Source organism: Phyllobates terribilis, unplaced genomic scaffold (genome assembly GCF_046119375.1).
Source record: "Phyllobates terribilis strain yellow unplaced genomic scaffold, ASM4611937v1 Scaffold_7__3_contigs__length_470593459, whole genome shotgun sequence".
NCBI lineage: Eukaryota > Metazoa > Chordata > Amphibia > Anura > Dendrobatidae > Phyllobates > Phyllobates terribilis.
This window is the reverse complement of record NW_027362767.1, coordinates 129,901,979-129,923,686: the sequence shown is the minus strand read 5'-3', so window position 1 is coordinate 129,923,686 and position 21,708 is coordinate 129,901,979. Positions and strand designations below refer to the sequence as shown.

The 21,708-nt window shown below is 45.5% G+C and overlaps 1 protein-coding gene across 1 annotated transcript; it reads right to left on the bottom strand.

Moving 5' to 3' along the window:
- Window positions 1–2,946: 2,946 nt before the first annotated feature.
- KATNBL1 (katanin regulatory subunit B1 like 1) lies at window positions 2,947–19,968 on the bottom strand. The gene is made up of 10 exons (XM_073637578.1): window positions 19,760–19,968; window positions 14,017–14,138; window positions 13,290–13,330; window positions 11,293–11,572; window positions 10,524–10,642; window positions 9,421–9,471; window positions 6,714–6,803; window positions 5,068–5,157; window positions 4,795–4,888; window positions 2,947–3,996 (listed from the first exon to the last, which is right to left on the bottom strand). Exons 2-10 carry the CDS (start codon window positions 14,122–14,124, stop codon window positions 3,964–3,966), a joined length of 906 nt encoding a protein of 301 aa, XP_073493679.1. The 5' UTR covers window positions 14,125–14,138; window positions 19,760–19,968; the 3' UTR covers window positions 2,947–3,963.
- Window positions 19,969–21,708: the final 1,740 nt, after the last annotated feature.

The window sequence follows — 21,708 nt, the reverse complement described above, 5'->3', positions numbered from 1 at the left end:
CAGCAATCACCTGCCAGGTAAGGAGTGGGCTCGCTTTGGGAGCCCGTTCCATACACACGCTTCCACCTTGCGCCGTACATGGTCGGTGGATGTTCTGAAGGGGTTTTCACAAGAACAAAGTTCACCTTAATCAATAGATCTTGGAATAATAAGTTCCACAATAGGATGTGTTTAAATAAAATGTTCCTGTGCCGAGATAATCTTATAAATGTGCCCCTGCTCCATAGCTGTCCAAACATAGCAGACAGAGCGTCCTCAAGCTGCCATGACAATACCATCAGCACCCTGCAAACAAGTTGCTGGAGCAAACTGGATTAAAAGGGGACAGCTTCACTCCCATTTCCAACTTCTTAAATGCTAATGGCACGATTAACAGTGGCATCAAAACAGTTAAACTGCCGTGATGAGAACTAGCTGTGATCACGGCAGTGTGACTTGGGTGCCGGCTGTATAACGCCTCCTGAGCCGGCTCCACACTCACAGTGCACATATACATAGTAAATGGACACCTGGGCAGAGGGGCTCATCCAGGCACCACAGTGCCCATGGCATTGCTCCTGTGCCTTTCTATTGAATATACATTTGGACGTTGTCACTAATACAATGATTTTCAATATATGGGGATCATATACACCGCAGTTTACACTTTTATTGTTCTTAAATTCAAGTCATGAGGCAATACGTAGGGTAAATAATGCATAGCAAGAACCCACCGATTGTCACCGCTATTGGGGGTATCTGTGACAACCATATCGCCCTTGTAAAAAGTACACAAGGAATTTTGGAGTGTATATTTACTAGCTTTACCCAGACAGACATCCCTAGGGGGTGGGGGATAGATTTACCCAGACAGACATCCCTAGGGGGTGGGGGATAGATTTACCCAGGCAGACATCCCTTGGGGTGGGGGGGGGGGATAGATTTACCCAGACAGACATCCCTTGGGGTGGGGGTGGGGTAGATTTACCCAGACAGACATCCCTTGGGGTGGGGGGATAGATTTACCCAGACAGACATCCCTTGGGGGGGGGGGGATAGATTTATCCAGGCAGACATCCCTTGGGGTGGGGGGGGGGGAATAGATTTACCCAGACAGACATCCCTTGGGGTGGGGGGGGGGGAATAGATTTACCCAGACAGACATCCCTTGGGGTGGGGGTGGGGTAGATTTACCCAGACAGACATCCCTTGGGGTGGGGGTGGGGTAGATTTACCCAGACAGACATCCCTTGGGGTGGGGGTGGGGTAGATTTACCCAGACAGACATCCTTTGGGGTGGGGGGATAGATTTACCCAGACAGACATCCCTTGGGGTGGGTGGGGGGATAGATTTACCCAGACAGACATCCCTTGGGGTGGGGGTGGGGATAGATTTACCCAGACAGACATCCCTTGGGGTGGGGGTGGGGTAGATTTACCCAGAGAGACATCCCTTGGGGTGGGGGATAGATTTGCCCAGACAGACATCCCTAGGGGGTGGGGGATAGATATACCCAGACAGACATCCCTAGGGGGTGGGGGATAGATTTACCCAGACAGACATCCCTTGGGGTGGGGGGGGGTAGATTTACCCAGGCAGACATCCCTTGGGGTGGGGGGGTAGATTTACCCAGAGAGACATCCCTTGGGGTGGGGGGGTAGATTTACCCAGAGAGACATCCCTTGGGGTGGGGGGGTAGATTTACCCAGAGAGACATCCCTTGGGGTGGGGGGGGTAGATTTACCCAGAGAGACATCCCTTGGGGTGGGGGGGGTAGATTTACCCAGGCAGACATCCCTTGGGGTGGGGGGGTAGATTTACCCAGAGAGACATCCCTTGGGGTGGGGGGTAGATTTACCCAGAGAGACATCCCTTGGGGTGGGGGGTAGATTTACCCAGAGAGACATCCCTTGGGGTGGGGGGTGGATTTACCCAGAGAGACATCCCTTGGGGTGGGGGGTGGATTTACCCAGAGAGACATCCCTTGGGGTGGGGGGTGGATTTACCCAGAGAGACATCCCTTGGGGTGGGGGGTGGATTTACCCAGAGAGACATCCCTTGGGGTGGGGGGTGGATTTACCCAGAGAGACATCCCTTGGGGTGGGGGGTAGATTTACCCAGAGAGACATCCCTTGGGGTGGGGGGTAGATTTACCCAGAGAGACATCCCTTGGGGTGGGGGGTAGATTTACCCAGAGAGACATCCCTTGGGGTGGGGGGTAGATTTACCCAGAGAGACATCCCTTGGGGTGGGGGGTAGATTTACCCAGAGAGACATCCCTTGGGGTGGGGGGTAGATTTACCCAGAGAGACATCCCTTGGGGTGGGGGGTAGATTTACCCAGAGAGACATCCCTTGGGGTGGGGGGTAGATTTACCCAGAGAGACATCCCTTGGGGTGGGGGGTAGATTTACCCAGAGAGACATCCCTTGGGGTGGGGGGTAGATTTACCCAGAGAGACATTCAGTGTGTTAACGTATTCAATTTAACATCAGTTGGTATATTTAATAGGTAAAAAATAAGTAATTGCTAATAAATCAGGCCCGCAATGTATCTTTAGTAGTGTCGTTGTGCCATAGCAATGCATAAACGTGCCCGAAACGTTAATGCACCCTAAACCAAAGGGGTGAAGTGAACAGCTTGTCTGATGAGAATGGTAGGCGCTAGCGTTGAGCGAGTATGTTCTATTAACCCTTTCGGCGAGTATGCTTGGGCCGAGCTCCGAGTAGTTACAGCTGCTCGGTGATCAGGTTAAATTTATCCCGTGTGCATGATTTGCAACTGTTTGACAGCTTTATTACATGTGAGGAATGTCTATTTCTTACACATTCCTCACATGTAATAAAGCTGTCAAACAGTTGCAAATCATGAGCACAGGAGCGATTCAACCATATCACCGAGCAGCTGTAACTACTCGGAGCTCGGCCCGAGCATACTTGGAACAGAACATACTCGCTCAACACTAGTGGGCGCCTGTTAAAGGGTGGGATAAGCGACGCAACAGGTGAACTATCAGTTCTTGAAGTAGATATGTCGGAAGCTGAGGATCAGAGTTTTCATGGGGCACATAATAGGTGTTCACCATATGCAGCGGTGACTGCCTCCCAAAAGTGGTCTAACCAAGGATAATCAATTACAGGGGAATGTCCCCATCCAGGACAATGCCACATCAAAAATCAATAAGAAATGAATCCTAGACCCCAATCAACACTACCTGGGGTCTCTCCCCGGGCTCTGTACATCCCACTTCCATTGCATAGATGTGACCAGGTGTGTGTACCCTTCATGGCATATTCCATGATAGCAGTGCCCTCTTAAGAAAATGTCCCTGGCACACTGCAAACATTACCCTGGGCCCAAATTCCCAGATCACAGTTAGGAGGTCTGCATTGCAGAACAGATCTGAACTACCAGATCCCACATGTAATTCTATTGCAAAAACGTCTTTAATATTAGGGTTTCAAATAATATAACAAAATAAACAAAACGGCTGCAATATCCAGTGTCCAGGGTTAAAATGTCTCAGTTTTAGGCACAGCGTTTTGCACAACCTCGCAGACACACACAATAGTGCATTTCTCCAATATGTCAGTTTCTCATGGATCTTGATCACGGATCAGTGATGTTGCGACACTTCCAAAATTCAAGTTTGTTTTTTTTCTTCTCCTCTGCCCCTCGGGCGAGGAGATGTGACCCTTGCAATGTCCGTGTCACGCAGGAGTGCTAGGTAAACATTACCTCAGTCAGTTAAGAAAAAAAAACACCCACTATCCGGAAAGAAGACTACTTCAATATGAAGCAGGCAGATGCCGCCTTGTCCGTGGCGGCATAATGAGCGTGTGTTTTGGAGATGAAGTCCTCTTTGATGATTCAGTGGTTTTAAGAGTTTCTTCTAGCAGCAGAATCACTCTGAGAAGGTCCTCAGAAGTCTGCCGTCTCATGAAGTCCCAAAATATATGCCGGATATATGGTGACACCTAGTTATCAACGGAGCTGTGATAAGTAGCCGTCCAAGTCCTAGGACAAAGAAGAGAATTAGTCAATTTTATTCACAAAGACGTCCACAGCCGGTCATCTATGGTACCAGATTTGCATAGAGGACTCTGATACTTCATACTACTTACATTACCTCCTCAGGTTGCCATTATTTGGATTATTCTATATCACAATATTAGCTATACTCACCCATCACTCCTCCAGTGATGCCTCCAGTCTTTATTGACAGGCTGCAGCAGTGAGGCCATGACTGTGGCAGTCAGTCACTGGGATTAGCAGTCCCATGTCACCTTTATTGTCATGACCACTAATCCCAGCAATCATCTACAGTGGTCACTTGGTGATGCAGTTATGATGTGACCGCTGCAGCCTGTCAAAGATAGGGTAGCGACAGAAAGGCAGTGCTAGGCGAGTATAGCTCATGGTTACCGTTTCACTTACTCAACCCCTTTAATATTTATCCTCACTGATCCCAAGAATGGAGCTTGCAGAGCATCATCTGAAGGGACTGGCGGGCAAACATGGGCATCATTGCTCCATTCATTTGCTATGGGACTGGCGGCTGAGAAAGGGGCTCAGCTATCCCAGAAAATGAATACAGTGAGGGTAGGCATGCACGACAGCAGATTCCGTGTTAGTGGGGGTCCCAGTGTTAGGACTTTTAGATAGGTGAGAATGTTGAAACTTAATATAAGCTTTACATGACATGGTCCGTGCAGCAAAAATTAAGTCTCTAAGCTGAGCGTGCGGGTCTACATTATTCTAATTATCATGGTAAGAGCCAAGAGCCTGTGCATGATAATGACAGCAATCCTTTACCTTGGCTATGTTGCCAGTATAACCTGGTACCGTTGCGAGGTGACTTTCTTGCTGCCACATTCCACTTAATTGTTGCTTTAGGATCAGGACGTTTCTGAAAACAGAGGAGGAGCAGCAGCGAGTCAGCGGAGGGGGGGGGGGGGGGTTTGTCACTTATACACATCCAAAATTTATGTGGGGTCACAGCACAGATCCTGTATCAGTATTCATGCAATCATTCATTAGTGTAATGCCGGAGCACGGCGGAGCTCACAGCGCAGGAGCAGCACTCACTCATCCCATGGCTCTTCTGAACTCGTAGACAGCTGCATCCACCATTTCTTCACAATCGCCTGCAGCCAGTTCAGGCCGACGATGACATATCTGCAAATTGAAGGAGTAAAATCTGATAAATCTAAATTGTAATTTATAACTGAATGCTTCCGCTACCAGAGACGCTAACACTAAAATGATAGTAATAACCCCTTCCCAACCCAGCGATTTGCCTTTTTTTTTTTTCCCCCCTCCTTAAATGAGCTGAAACGTTTTGGTTTTTCGTCCACCCTTCCGTATGAAGGAATATTTTATGAGTAGCAAATTGATGGTTTTAGTGATAAGAAGTGTTTTGTAGCATTGGGGCAACCAAAAAAATAACTACAAATTCTGTTTAGATTTTTCTCCCCCCTCTTTATGACGTTTACCAATCAGGTTAATCCCATTTTAGATTCTGACAGATTGGACTTTTATTTTTGTAATTATTTAATGGGGGAAATGGGGAGTAATTTGAATATATTTTTTTAGCCACCTTAGGGAGCTTGAACCTGCGATCATCTGAAACTATTGTATTGCAGTATATAGCAAAATTCATGGTCTACTGTGAAAGCCAGACACAGGCTGGACTTCAAAGGAGCACAGTCATAATAGGCATGGGGGTCTTCAGGACCCCGCTGGCTGACACTGCAATTCAACAGGACCATGAAATCACATGGCGGAGGGGGGGGGGGCAATAGTCACGTGAAATGGCGCCCCCTTTGGGTTGCAGAGACTGACAGCTCAGCATCATGCACTGCTGTTAGAGGCAGGTGATGGCTGATTAACACAGAAAATCTTTGCTGGGGAAGAGGAGGCCTCAGATTCTGAGCCCACATCAAAGGAGGGGACCCGATTTATGACGCAAGCGTAGGCCATGTCGGGAAGGAGTTAAAGGGGTTATTTTATCAGAACTGATAGAGTCTTGATTCTGGCAAACAGCTTTAAACAAAAGCAGTTTTTAAAAAGTTTTAAGTATCGTTATTAGTAACTAATACCTATAGATAAGAATATTGCTGTTGCTTGACATTTAATTCACTACCAGTCCCAGCCACTAGATGGCACCGCCACGTACAGCTAATAAGATTAGGATATCCCACTAAGAGCGTCTCACTTCCCTGCACCCACAAGTCTTGTGGCCCAACAGATCCGTATGCTGCTGTTAGGGTTAATGTTTAGGACCAAGGTCAGCCTGGGGCTTGCACTCATTACTGTGGCATGAAATTGGTCTTTAACTACTTTTCCATCTGCATTGGCTCCGTTAGGAAGCGGTCACAATTTCCAGCAGATCCTACAGGCGGCATAGCACTTCACAGGCTTTCACGGCCGCTTGTGGACAGTCAGCAGTGTGCAGTACGCCGTCCTTGACTTCAATGGGTCAAAGATGGCGGAAGTGAAATATCTGCTCCTCTCTGCCAGCCATAAAAGGGATCCCCACCCACTGTAAATATTGGCCACAAATAGATGACGATCGTGATTTTGCTGGGAAAAAAACAGAGTTAAAAATAACAAACTGCATTTTGCATTGGACACGAAGCAGAGCAGCGACACAGGACACCGGCCGCACACGCAGAGCGAGAACGGAGAACAATGAGTCATTGTAACAGAGAAGGAGAATGCAGGAAACTCACTCTTCAAATTTACTCTGAAGCAAAGACTTAACCAGCGGTAACAGATCGACACAGCAGCCGATGGAGACCGAGGCCTTGTCTTCCTGGAGGCTGAAACACAAGCGTCAGAAGGGTTACTTATATATAGGGGTGTTCCCATCTCCAGCAAGGCATAAATGTATATCAGAGAAATCGGATCCCGGGGTCCACGCTTCTACGGCTTTTACTAAGGAGAACCACATTACAACGCAATACCTCTTTTTACAAATTTTTTTTTGGGATGGGGGGCCAATTCAGCCATTTAGATTTCTTTTGCATTCATTATACAGGATAAAACACACAAGGCGATGACAAATATGTTCCTTTTATTTTTTTCCAAATTATGTTTCAATTATTTCCATATTATGCTTTATGTTTGGAAAAATGGAGCGATGTGGACACACTAGAAAATATTATATATATATATATATATATATATATATATATATATATATATATATATATATATATATATATATATATATATATATATATATATATATATACACATACACACACACTACCGTTCAAAAGTTTAGGGTCATTTAGAAATTTCATTATTTTTTAAAGAAAAGCACTTTTTTTTTTCAATGAAGCTAACATTAAATGAATCAGAAATACACTCTATACATTGTTAAAATGGTAAATGACTATTCTAGCTGCAAACGTCTTGTTTTTATTGCAATATCTACATAGGTGTATAGAGGCCCATTTCCAACAACCACCACTCCAGTGTTTTAATGGTACATTGTGTTTGCTAACTGTGTAAGAAGGCTAATGGATGTGTAGAAAACCCTAGAAAACCCTTGCACAAGTATGTTAGCCCAGCTGAAAATGGTTTGGCTGATTTGAGAAGCTATAAAATTGACCTTCCTTTGAGCTACTTGAGAATCTGGAGCATTACATTTGTTTGTTCTATGAAACTCTCAAAATGGCCAGAAAAAGAGAACTTTCATGTGAAACTCGACAGTCTATTCTTGTTCTCAGAAATTAAGGCTATTCCATGCGAGAAATTGCCAAGAAACTGAAGATTTCCTACAAGGGTGTGTACTACTCCCTTCAGAGGAGAGCACAAACAGGCTCTAACCAGAGTAGAAAGAGTAATGTGAGTCCCCGCTGCACAACTGAGCAACAAGACAAGTACATTAGAGTCTCTAGTTTGAGAAATCGACGCCTCACAGCTCCTCAACTGGCAGCTTCATTAAATAGTACACGCAAAACGCCAGTGTCATCGTCTACAGTGAAGAGGCCACTCCGGGATGCTGGCCTTCAGGGCAAAGTGGCAAAGAAAAAGCCATATCTGAGACTGGCTAATAAAAGGGAAAGATTAATATGGGCAAAAGAACACAGACATTGGACAGAGGAAGATTGGAAAAAAGTTTTATGGACAGACGAATCAAAGTTTGAGGTGTTTGGATCACACAGAAGAACATTTGTGAGACGCAGAACAACTGAAAAGATGCTGGAAGAGTGCCTGACGCCATCTGTCAAGCATGGTGGAGGTAATGTGATGGTCTGGGGTTGCTTTGGTGCTGGTAAAGTGGGAGATTTGTACAAGGTAAATGGGATTTTGAATAAGGAAGGCTATCACCCCATTTTGCAATGCCATGCCATACCCTGTGGACAGCGCTTGATTGGAGCCAATTTCATCCTACAACAGGACAATGACCCAAAGCACACCTCCAAATTATGCATGAACTATTTAGGGAAGAAGCAGGCAGCTGGTATTCTGTCTGTAATGGAGTGGCCAGCGCAGTCACCAGATCTCAACCCCATTGAGCTGTTGTGGGAGCAGCTTGACCGTATGGTACGCAAAAAGTGCCCATCAAGCCAATCCAACTTGTGGAGGGGCTTCAGGAAGCATGGGGGGAAATTTCTCAAGATTACCTCAGCAAATTAACAGCTAGAATGCCAAAGGTCTGCAATGCTGGAATTGCTGCAAAGGAGCATTCTGTGACGAAAGCAAAGTTTGAAGGAGAAAATTATTCTAATAAAAATCATTATTTCTAACCTCAATGTCTGGACGATATTTTTTAATCATTTTGCAACTCATTTGATAAATAAAAGTATGAGTTTTCATGGAAAACACAAAATTGTGTGGGTGACCCCAAACTTTTGAACGGTAGTACATATACATGTATATATAAAATCTTCGGGAACTTGAGCCTGTGATCGCCTATGCAATACATTGCATTAATGTGGTATCACAGTCTGTTGTATTGTTACCGGTCTCCCGTGAAGCCCAGCCACAGGCTTCATAGATGGCAGACATGGAGGAACGTCCGTGCCCCCAGCTCACAATCCAACTCCTTTCCTAGCCTCTTAAATACAGCCGGCACGATTTCAGAAGTTATTCTCAGATATTGGCTGTTAAATGCAGCCGGCACCTGCGCTGTATGAAGCCTCTTCATCTCCTGAGCCCAGAAACGTTCAGCATATGTCACCAAGAGGAGAAGTTGTAAGCGATCCCCTATCATAGCCGATCACTGGGGTCCAAACCTCTTGGCCCCACAAGGACCTCAGTAACAGGGCTCTGCAGCCCCATCTCAGAGGAGGAGAGGTCCAGTATGTGCACTTCTGCTCTATTCATTGTCTATGGGACTGCTGAAGATAGCCAAGCACGGTACAGATAAGGGCATAACCTGCTACATATACGTTAAATCCAATAAGAAAAAGAAATAAATGTTACCTATTTGTGAGGACTGGAAGACAATCTGCTATTACACCTAAATCTTGCATCCTGCAGAAACACAGGGAAAAAAACACAAAAAAACATTTTAAGGACATCAGTATCACATTTGCTTACTTTAGTCTACCAATATAAAAGGAGAATATTTTACCAAAGACCAGAGTGAGAGACATCCTCCTCCTGCCAATCGTTTCATGTATGGCGCATTCACATAAATACTACACATAATACATATACATCAACCAAAGAAGAGGCTTCAATCAGAGGAACTGATGGAGATGTGAACAGAGCCCAAGGAGAAGCTGCACCTCACCAATGTAAGGACACACGCCCAACAAACTAGAGGTCCAACTGTAAGCAAGCTGTGTGTCTATCAGATAGGAAACCCACTGAAGTGCAGACACGTCCACTACAGACTCACTGCCAAAGGTTAATATTGTCAAATTATAGACTTACAACAATAACGCCCATCCATCTGTACTATGTGGACATCTCCATCCATTAGCCAGAGCAGAGGACCACCCTAGAATATATGGCATGGCATGCAGTGGCCCATCCAGGGTGGCTATTTCCCGATATCTGTAGATAGATCCATTAGCTGATTTCTTGGGAAGACCAACCCTATTAAAGGCTTATTCCTCATCTTCATGGATGGATATTGTTGGATAGAGCAAGCAGTTTTGTGATTTACCACTTATTAGAATTTGCAGCCGTTCTTGAGATATTAACACTTTCCTATGCTTTGACTTACTGCTCTTTACCTAGGAGACCGACCACTGCTGCTGCCTGCGCCGACGTTGGCCAGGATTAGGAGGTAACGGCGCGCCAGGCCGGCTTCAAAAAAAGCGAGTACAAGCTTAATAAATAAAGAGCTTGTAAGCACTGTGCACGTTCTGCGGCGAAGCAGCAGTGGTCGGTCTCTAAGGCAACGAACCATAAACAAAAAGTGTTAATACCTCAAGTACAGTTGAAAGTTTTAAGAAGTGGAAAATTGCTAAAGCAACATGCTATTTATAAAGATGGAAAAAAAACAACAACTTTAAACTCCAAGGCTTCACCTCTCATAAATCAACCAGGGGTACAACATGGACGTATGGATATACCTGACTAGATAGGCTACAAGCTCGTTCACACTTCGCTTCCTCCAGAAAGTAAGAGCTACATTAAGCCTGAGGTTCCTGCTGAAGAGAACCTGCGCCATTGTATCATGATCCTTGGACACCTAGAAAGAAGTGAGGACAGTCAGATCATGAAGGGAATTCTCCACAATCGGGCTACCAATACATGTATACATATATACACGAAGAATGATAGTAAATATGGCAAATGGGTGGGGGATAAATAAATAAAATTGTATGTTTCCTTGGACAACTAAAAGTCAGACATGCAAGATATCCACACTAGGCCATGTTCACACACTGCAGATTTTTACTTCCTTGCTTAATGCACAGAATGCTGTCAATACCCAGAAAATCAGCAGCAAAATTCAAGCAGATTTGCTGCAGATGTCCATTCCCCTAGTGGGCGACATCAACAACACAAATCCAAGGAGGGAGCTGGACGTACGCACCACGTGGGACACTCCTGCAAAATCTACACAGCTGGTAGTGTATTACGCAGAGGATTTTCTACATGCAAACTTGTTCTGAAAATCTGAAGCAAATGTGCTACAAGTGTATCTGCACCCAAAATCCGCAATGGTGTTCAGTATGATGCAAGTGGACAGATTTTATAAAGCCCAGTTCACACACTGTGAGAAGAAAAAAAAAAGAAAAAAAAAAGCATATTTCATGACATGATGCAGCTTTTAGTGCGGATTTGTGACCACATCTGCCACATGTGAACATGGCCTTCTATATATCGCAGTCATACCTCTGCAAAGAAGCTGCTGTACTTTGAGGAGGCTCCTTCAGCCTGTGAGGAGCCGGAGTCACCGGGGTTCAGCACGAAGGTGTGCCGGTCATTCTGGAGCTTCTCGTGCAGGTTCCCTGCCGCCAGCTCATTTTCCTTATTGGCCATGTCACAGCCCCAGCCTTTCTGATACTGCTTTCTTCTGTAAGGGGGGCTCAGGGCTTGGTGCGAGGCTTTCCTCTTACAGACCACCACTCTGTAAAGCTGCTGATCGCTGATTGAGCGCTGCCGACCTGGATTTCTGCAGGAAATGGGAAAAAGGATATATCTGAGCCCACAGAAGTCATTCCATAAAGGGTTATTCCCATCGGATAGTCCTTGTAAATACAGGCAATTGTGCAATTTACTGCTTTTTAAAATTGTCAGCAGTTCTTGAGATCTTATCATTTTAGAGATCTTAGAGACCGACCACTGCTGCTCTTTTCCATGGAGCTTGTAAGCAGTGTGTTAAAGTTGGCCAGGATCTCTGGAGCGCACTGTAACCTCCTGACCATGGCAGGCTTCAGTGCAGTAAGCTAGACAGCAGCAGTGGTCGGTCTCCTAGGCCAGGGTTCCCCAACTCCAGTCCTCAAGGCCCACCGACAGCAATACGAGGGAAATCCTGAAAACATGACCTGTTGGTGGGCCTTGAGGACTGCAGTTGGGGAGCCCTGGAAGTAAAGTGTTACTAGCTAAAGAATGGCTGCAAATCTTAACCAGTAACTTGCAAAAGTGCTTGTTTTTATAAGCTCTAGCTAACTGTGAAGATGGGAACAGTCCTTTAAGGGGGATCTGTTGCAATCCCACTAGCTCTTATTGGGAATAGTAAACAATCTTACCAGCTATTCACACTAGTATAATATAAATATAGGGTGGTCCAAAAGTAGATGGACAGAAAATAATAACATTTGAATTAGGCTGTCGCTGTATCTGGGGAACAACTTGATTCATTAGAATTTGGAGATATTTATCTCCTGTGACTGTTCCATCAAAAAATATTGGTCCTAAAACACTAAAACTTGAAATACCACCCCAAACATTGACACCAGGCTCATTTAGTTGTTTCTCTAATGTTAAATGCATGTTCTCATTATACCAGTAAATACAACTATGTCTGGTAATATGGCCGGAGAATTTGAAAGAAGCTTCATCACTCCACATAATGTTATCTAAAATTACTGGATTTTCTTCAGTGTCGTTGAGCATAATCTCAGTAAATTGCAGCTGCCTGTCTGGATCATCCTCCAATAAACCATGAATTAGACGTGGATGATAAGCTTTCCACCCAATAGAAGCTCGTGAAATTCCCAATTCCACAGAGGCTCTTCTGGGGACTTTTTTGGACTCTGAACAAATGTTTCAGCAACAAGTTGTTTATTATCTTCTGTACAGACTGTTTTGGGTCGAGCAGTTTTTGGAGCATTAAGGATTGAGCCAGTGGCATTGAATTTGTCATGAATGCGGTAAATGGTTTGTCTCTTTGGAGCTTGAGTACCAAATCTTTCAACCCAATTTGCTCTAATGGTTTCAGCATTTTGAGATTTCCAATACTCTGTTAAAATCGATTTTCTTCGATCTGTATTTAAATTATTTGCCATTATGTGTTATCTGAATTATCTGAAAAGAAAACAGATTTGGGGGAGATCTATCTGTGAAAACTAGTTCTGTGAAACTGGCTCAGTTGCCCTTAGCAACCAATCAGATTCCACCTTTCATTTTCCAAAGAGCCTGTGAGGAATGAAAAGTGGAATCTGATTGGTTGCTAAGGTCAACTGAGCCAGTTTCACTTTACACCATGTTTGATAAATCTCCCCCTTCATAACCTTATTACACTTTCTGTCCACCTACTTTTGGACATGTATGTGTGTAAATTATATATATATATATATATATATATATATATATATATATATATATATATATATATATATATATATATATATATATATATTCAATAGGACTCAGGATTGCACACTCACCTGTTTACTACAGACACCAACTCTTCCTGTGAAATGTTTCCCTGGGTAATAGAGAAAATCATTACTTAAGTTATGGAACTCCTCAAACTTATTAAAAAAAAAGGGTAATTTCCCCTACTGGGCCGCAGATTCTGTCACCTGTTCCCCAAGGTTACAGGGAGCTCGGTACACTATAGGCCATCAAAAAGATTGCACCAGGACTGCAGGGTATGTGCAGGATATTGCTCATTATTGGGGGTCCCACTGCTGGGATCATGAGAATTGGGGACTAAGAGAAATGTGGGGGGCTGCATGTGCATTGCCACTACAATAGATTGGTTTTGGGTGTGTGGGTTAACACAGGAGGCATACTAACAAGTTATCACCTACCCTGCAAATAACGGAGAACTTTTTATCTTAGTACCACCAGTTTTTTTAAAATGGTGGTTTGCATGAAAAACAAAACAAAAAAAAAAAAAAAGCTTGTATTGTGTCATTGCAGATGACTGTGCAATAGCACTGGACAGCCGAGCCTTTGCTAAGGAGTCTACAGCACGTCCTTGGGGCCAGACAGTTGTGGGTCCCACCACCTTGTGCAGCTTGTCTGATTCCCATAGACCCGTGTGACCACCCTCCTGCCAGCCCCTCACCAGGAGGGAGGGCAATAACCGCCTCTACCAAACATTACAGCCTCTACTCTGCATTTCTGTTGCGTGGGTGACCGTGAATAAAGCGAGCTGGTCTGTACCTCCTTCATGTTCTGCTTGGCTGCAGCAGAGACCCTTTTCCTCTGGCGGTCATTGGCGCAACCCTCATCTAGGTCCCGCTTCTTGGCATCGCAGGCTTCAAATGCCATAATCCCCAGATAGTCTGCAACCAGAACACAGAAGACATGGTGTAATGCAATAACGCAGGTCTGAGAGGAGGCATAGAAGGAATGGACGCCGGGGATAGAGAAATATTAAAGGGCTTGTACAAGGTTAGGAGAACCATGGCGGCTGTGCTTCATATCTGGCTCTGCTCACGTATAGTGAATGTGGTTGAGCTGTAATACCGCACACAACCTGTGGACTGGGGTGGCAGTAGTCAGGTTCTTCTAGGTTGGTAACATTCAGGTTGTGTGAGCAGTGTCTTACCCATCAGATTCGTATAAGATACCATCAAATATAATGAATAATAACGTCATATACACTTTTCTATAGGATTTGTCTGCAGCAGTAACATTAGATCTACATATAATATAGATGGTGGGCTGGACAGTTTTGCCTCTCCCTTCTTAAGGTTTTTTTTTTCCCCATACCCTTAATATTATTGCAATGGGGGTCTAAGCCCCGGGATCCCTGCAGATTCCAGATCACAAAAACAAGAAGATTGAGGCTTCAGCATTGCTCCAGGACAGCGGACTGCAGCCGACATATTGGACGGAAAGCCTTATAACCACTTAGGGGACATTGGCTGAAGCAGCGCTGCAGCATCTGTTCCCTTCACACCCTCCTATCAGCACACACTAATGCCAGGGGAAAAACGTTATACCAGCAGTGGACACTAGGGGGTACCTGCATTGAGTTCAATGGTGGCACGGTGGCGCAGTGGTTAGCACTGCAGCCTTGGGGTCCTGGGTTCAAATCCCACCAAGGACAACATCTGCAAGGAGTTTGTATGTTCTCCCCGTGTTTGCGTGGGTTTCCTCCGGGTTCTCCGGTTTCCTCCCACACTCCAAAGACATACTGATAGGGAATCTAGATTGTGAGCCCCGATGGGGACAGCAACGATAATGTATGTAAAGCGCTGCGGAATATGTTAGCGCTATATAAAAAAAATAATGATTATTATTAATGGTGCGGTATAAATCTGTATGCAGTGAGCTCCCCCTGGTGGTACATATGTGAAACATGATCTTGCAGTTAGGGAAGAATGGGTGACATATCCCTCAGATCTGGTAACCAGTTTTGGGGAGGAGAGAGTCATGTAGACAAGCGATAACTTGTAATACAATTAACCCCTTATTGACACAACCTTATTTAGTTTTCTTGGTTTTATTTTATTTCAAGATATAGATTTTTTAAAAGATACTTTCAACAGTTTTTTTACACCTGCGTACTTTTGTCTTCCCTACTGCGGGCAGAGCCTAAGGGCACATGCGCTCTTCTGTTTTAGGTTCTGCACGCAGTAGGGCAGGCCAAAGTGCGCAGGCGCGAGCTACGTGGATGATGCAGGAGGTGTATATTGCAGTCATCATATTATACAGCACTGTGTACTTACAATTGCTCATTTTGCCTTTCCACCCAGCTAATTCTTCTCTATTCCATTAGGTCTATGACATGACATTTATTAAAAACTGACCAGCTGAATTCTTCTAAGCTCTATGTAGAAACAGGAGGTCAATTTTCCCTGCATGACTCATCAGTCACTGCAAAAGTCTATGGTGGGGGGGGGGGCTGGGTCAGGAGGTGAAGAGGGGAATGATAAATGCAGAGATAAGAGACTTCCTGTTTGTACATACAGCGGAGAAAAGAGAAGAATTAACTGGGTAGAAAGGAAAAATGAGCAATTGTAAGTGCACAGTGCTGTATAATACGATGACTGCAATATAGTAAGAAGATAAAAACTTTGATGGGAGGAAGAGGAGGAGGAGGGCTTCTTTAGGGAACCTGTAATGTTGACACAGAATCTGCAGATGGGATGAGCTTCAGTCCCCATGCTGCCGCTGCTAGGGGTGCGAGAGAGCACAGTTCGTACTAATGTTGCGACCATGAGGTTGATTCAAAATAGTCAACTTTCAGGAGCACAGTCATGGGCAACCTAGAAGCCGGGAGGCAGAGGAGCTATGTGCTCCTGAAGAAAGACGATGAGGTAACCCCTATAAAGTGGCATTGTGTCAATGTATAACAGGTAAGGGTCCTCCTCTAGGACCCCCACAATCTGTGTCCTGCTGCATCCATGTGTTTTTTCACTGCACAGAGGCGGTAACTGCCCGCAGCACCACAGCTATAACCTGTCTATTGCCGTTTACTGGAGCGTCCAAATCTGCAGAACAGGGTCAACTTATAGCCATGAATAGCGCCAGGCTCTGGGCAGCCAGAATCGCCATGAAGTCTGTACCTGAGGAAGGAAAGGCAAGCGAGGGCAACATGACGTCTTATCTTGCCTTGTGGCTGCATGTATATCGCAAGTAAGGTCGGTCACACACTATACAGTGCCTACAAGTAGTATTCAACCCCCTGCAGATTTAGCTGGTTTGATAAGATGCAAATAAGTTAGAGCCTTCAAACTGCAAACGAGAGTAGGTTTTATGAACAGAAGCATAAATCTTACAAACCAAAAAGTTATGTTGCTCAGTTGAATTTTATTAAATTTTAACCATAAAAGTGTGGGTCAATTATTATACAACCCCTATGTTTAATATTTTGTGGAATAACCCTTGTTTGCAATTACAGCTAATAATCGTCTTTTATAAGATCTGATCAGGCCGGCACAGGTCTGTGGAGTTATCTTGGCCCACTCCTCCATGCAGATCTTGTCCAAGTTATCTATGTTCTTTGGGTGTCTCATGTGGACTTTATTCTTGAGCTCCTTCCACAAGTTTTCAATTGGGTTAAGGTCAGGAGACTGACTAGGCCACTCCAACACCTTGACTTTTTCCCTCTTGAACCAGGCCTTGGTTTTCTTGGCTGTGTGCTTTGGGTCGTTGTCTTGTTGGAAGATGAAATTATGACCCATCTTAAGATCCTTGATGGAGGAGCGGAGGTTCTTGGCCAAAATCTCCAGGTAGGCCGTGCTATCCATCTTCCCATGGATGCGGACCAGATGGCCAGGCCCCTTGGCTGAGAAACAGCCCCACAGCATGATGCTGCCACCACCATGCTTGACTGTAGGGATGGTATTCTTGGGGTCGTATGCAGTGCCATCCAGTCTCCAAACGTCACGTGTGTGGTTGGCACCAAAGATCTCGATCTTGGTCTCATCAGACCATAGAACCTTGAACCAGTCTGTCTCAGAGTCCTCCAAGTGATCATGAGCAAACTGTAGACGAGCCTTGACATGACGCTTTGATAGTAAAGGTACCTTACGGGCTCGTCTGGAACGGAGACCATTGCGGTGGAGTACGTTACTTATGGTATTGACTGAAACCAATGTCCCCACTGCCATGAGATCTTCCCGGAGCTCCTTCCTTGTTGTCCTTGGGTTAGCCTTGACTCTTCGGACAAGCCTGGCCTCGGCACGGGAGGACACTTTCAAAGGCTATCCAGGCCGTGGAAGGCTAACAGTAGTTCCATTAGCCTTCCACTTACGGATGATGCTCCCAACAGTGGAGACAGGTAGGCCCAACTCCTTGGAAAGGGTTTTGTACCCCTTGCCAGCCTTGTGACCCTCCACGATCTTGTCTCTGATGGCCTTGGAATGCTCCTTTGTCTTTCCCATGTTGACCATGTCTGAGTGCTGTTCACAAGTTTGGGGAGGGTCTTAAATAGTCAGAAAAGGCTGGCAAAAGAGATCTTTAATCCACACATGTGAAGCTCATTATTCTTGGTGTCTGAACTACTTCTTAATACTTTAGGGGGACCAAACAGAATTCTTGTGGTTTGAGGGGTTGAATAATAAATGACACTCTGAATTAACTTTTAACGTTTTAAAAACAAAAACAAAAAAAAAACAAAAACAAAATTTGCTGCAGTGCATTTCCCACTTCCAGGCTGATCTACAGTACAAATGACACAATGCCAAGTTAATTCCGCATGTGTCAACCAGCTAAATCTGCAGGGGGTTGAATACTACTTGTAGGCACTGTACATAGCTGTCAGGCAGCATGAAGTGTATGATGGCCGCGCCACCACATGTACATGGGCGCAGCTGGTGTCCCCTCTACCTATGCCATAAATGTGCATGCTCAGCCAATAGAACATTAATGCCAGGACCATGGATGGTGCTTAATATAACCAAAACTTATTTCCTGAACAGCTGGGCTTACATGAGCAGTAGAAGTAATTACCAAACCCAAGATGGCGGTATGTGGATTATGATTAAAAGGGTAGCTCCATCTTTGGAAGCGTGTGCTCATCCTCCGTTCCAGTCATTGTCTATGTGACTGACGCTGCAGTCACCTTTCTACGGCAGTCCGATACACAATGATCGGAGGTCGAGCATGTGCTCCTCTGCTCTGTTCAAGGCAACAGCCAGATTCCTGTTCTCAGGATGGCTGGGGTCCCAGCAAGTAGTAAATTGTCCCTGATCCCATAAATAGCGATTACTATTGATTCTGGGAATAACCCTCTACAGGGGACGTCCATCAGCCTGTACACAAGGGGTAACCTGCATGGCCAGCCCCTCTTCTTCTAACCCTGACAGTCTCCATGCTTCCGGGACAGGATATATAGTAACATCCTGTCCATGTTGTACAAGTATGTGACTGCTGCAACTGTGACACACTGGTCTGTGATTGGCTGCAGTGGTCACATGCTAGTCCTGGGCTGAAAAGGAAGAACAGAGACCGATAGGGGAGCTGGGATCGGTACGTTGAGTACAGTTTACAGCCGGCTACACATCTATATCAGGGGTGGGAAACATCATGGCCCAGCCCTATAATTAGTTAGGGGGTCAGAATCCTGGCACCACCAACAATCAGCTGATGAAGCTCCCAATAGGAAGTATGCTGGCATTAAAGGGGTTCTCAGCTCTCAGGTGAAAGCTCACTCTGCGATGTGCACACTGTCATGATCCCCCTGTATGAGAATCATTGCAGTGTGCACACCGCAAAGAGTGACTGTCTGCAGACTTTTCTTCTTAGACTGGACAACCCCTTTAACGCTTTCCACTAGTTTAAAGGGTTTGTCCAGTTTGCATTAAAAAAAAAAAAAAAAAAAAAAAAAAAAACACTCCACACAAAAAGGTAAGGCTACTTAAGCAGGTAAAGCCAGCAGCATTCATCAGTTGATGCTCCTTGCGCCCTCCACTCGGTTGACTGTCTGCAGCGGTAACATAACATCCACAGTGCACATGCTGCACCCAGCCTCTTGTAAGGTTGCAGTAGTCAGGATGAGCCTGCTGACAGGCTGTAGTAGTAACATCACCACTGCAGACCGGACACCAGATGCTTTTAAAGGGGTTGTCTATTACATAAAGGGATGTATTTTTGGCTAACAATAATTTGTGTAATTGGTTTCATTAAATACTTTGCAGCGTTTGCCTCCAATGGCCTGTGTGCTGCACAAGGAGCTAACTGAGAATCTGTCAGGGAGCTCCTATCAGCTGATTTATGACCACATCAAAAGTTTAATGCTAAGAGACTGTAAAAGCCAAACGGTGCAGCATCTGTAAGGGAACCCGACTGCAAAAGTTATTGTGCCCCAAGTAAAGTAAAATGTAGATATATTTCCTGGAAAACTCTAGCTACTATACAAGAGACCACTAGGGCAAAGCAGTCCGCCATGTCTCCCCGGGATACCAGCACGGCCTAGCTGCAGCGCTCACAGTCACTCCGAGCACACACTTACCGGCTCATGGCCCTGCCGGGGGCAGTCAGTGACGAGAGCTGCCGCCGCTCCACACACCGCGGAAGCAGCACAACAACAAGGAGCGGAGGTTCCTTCCTGACAGGAGGCTGCGCCATTCAAACTGCCCCGCAGGGCATTGTGGGAAAGCTGCAACCGCTGTCAATCACACCCTGGCCTCGGCTCGCTGCGATTGGCTGACAGACGCTGAAGAGGAGGGCGGGGCGAGAATGACGTACGGGAGAAGTCATGTGACATGACGTCACGGCGCTGCACGTCTCCTCACGTTTGTCAGTATCAGAACGTTCCAGGACGTGACGTGACGTGTGCGTGTCGGTGGCACGTTGCAGTGTGTCGACAGTCCGTCCGTCCGTCTGTCCGCCCCTCTAGTCTAGTCTAGTCTGTCTTCACGGCTGCTGGAAGCTGCAGAACACTGGGGTTTTTCATGTTTTTTCCCATTAAATTGCAGTTTTCACATATAACGCAGAGAGAAAAAAAAGCGCCGTCTGTACTGTGCCTTGTTGTGATGCAGATTTTAGGTTTGCCTCCACTTCTTCCCAGAACTAAATATATGTTTTTTTTTAGGTGGCAAGTTGTTGTTTTGATTCCATTTATTTTATCATGTAAATAAAAAATATCCAAGTTGGGAGAAGTTTTTTTTCTAACAGTTTCTTCTGCTTCAGCCATCCTTTTTTTTTTCTTTTTTTTTTTGAGAGGGGGTGTTTTTTATAGTGTTCTCTTTACGGTAAAAATGTGCGATTTCGAACAAAAGCATTTAGTTTTTAAAATATTTTAGTTATTTGAAAAAAAAAATCAGAACTTTGCAAAAAAAAAACTAAAGAGAAAAATACACTGCTCAAAGAAAGGGAAAATAAAGGGAACACTTAACAATATATCTCCAAGTAAATCAAACTTCTGTGAAATCAAACTGACCACTTAGGAAGCAACACTGATTGACAATCAATTTCACATGCTGTTGTGCAAATGGAAAAGACAATAGATGGAAATGATTGGCAATTATCAAGACACCCTCAATAAAGGAGTGGTTCTGCAGGTGGGGACCACAGACCACATCTCAGTACCAATGCTTTCTGGCTGATGTTTTGGGCACTTTTGAATGTTGGTTGTGCTTTCACACTCGTGGTAGCATGAGACGGACTCTACAACCCACAGAAGTTGCTCCGGTAGTGCAGCTCATCCAGGATGGCACATCAATGCGAGCTGTGGCAAGAAGGTTTGCTGTATCTGTCAGCGTAGTGTCCAGAGGCTGGAGGCGCTACCAGGAGACAGGCCAGTACACCAGGAGACGTGGAGGGGGCCATAGGAGGGCAACAACCCAGCAGCAGGACCCCTACCTCCGCCTTTGTGCAAGGAGGAACAGGAGGAGCACTGCCAGAGCCCTGCAAAATGACCTCCAGCAGGCCACAAATGTGCATGTGTCTGCACAAATGGTTCGAAACCAACTCCATGAGGGTGGTATGAGGGCCCGACGTCCGCAGATGGGGGTTGTGCTCACAGCCCAACACCGTGCAGGACGCTTGGCATTTGCCACAGAACACCAGGATTGGCAAAGTCGCCACTGGCACCCTGTGCTCTTCACAGATGAAAGCAGGTTCACACTAAGCACATGTGACAGACGTGACAGAGTCTGGAGACACCGTGGAGAGCGATCTGCTGTCTGCAACATCCTTCAGCATGACCGGTTTGGCAGTGGGTCAGTAATGGTGTGGGGTGGCATTTCTTTGGAGGGCCGCACAGCCCTCCATGTGCTCGACAGAGGTAACCTGACTGCCATTAGGTACCGAGATGAGATCCTCACACCCCTTGTGAGACCATATGCTGGTGCGGTTGGCCCTGGGTTCCTCCTAAAGCAGGACAATGCCAGACCTCATGTGGCTGGTCTGTGTCAGCAGTTCCTGTAAGATGAAGGCATTGACGCTATGGACTGGCCG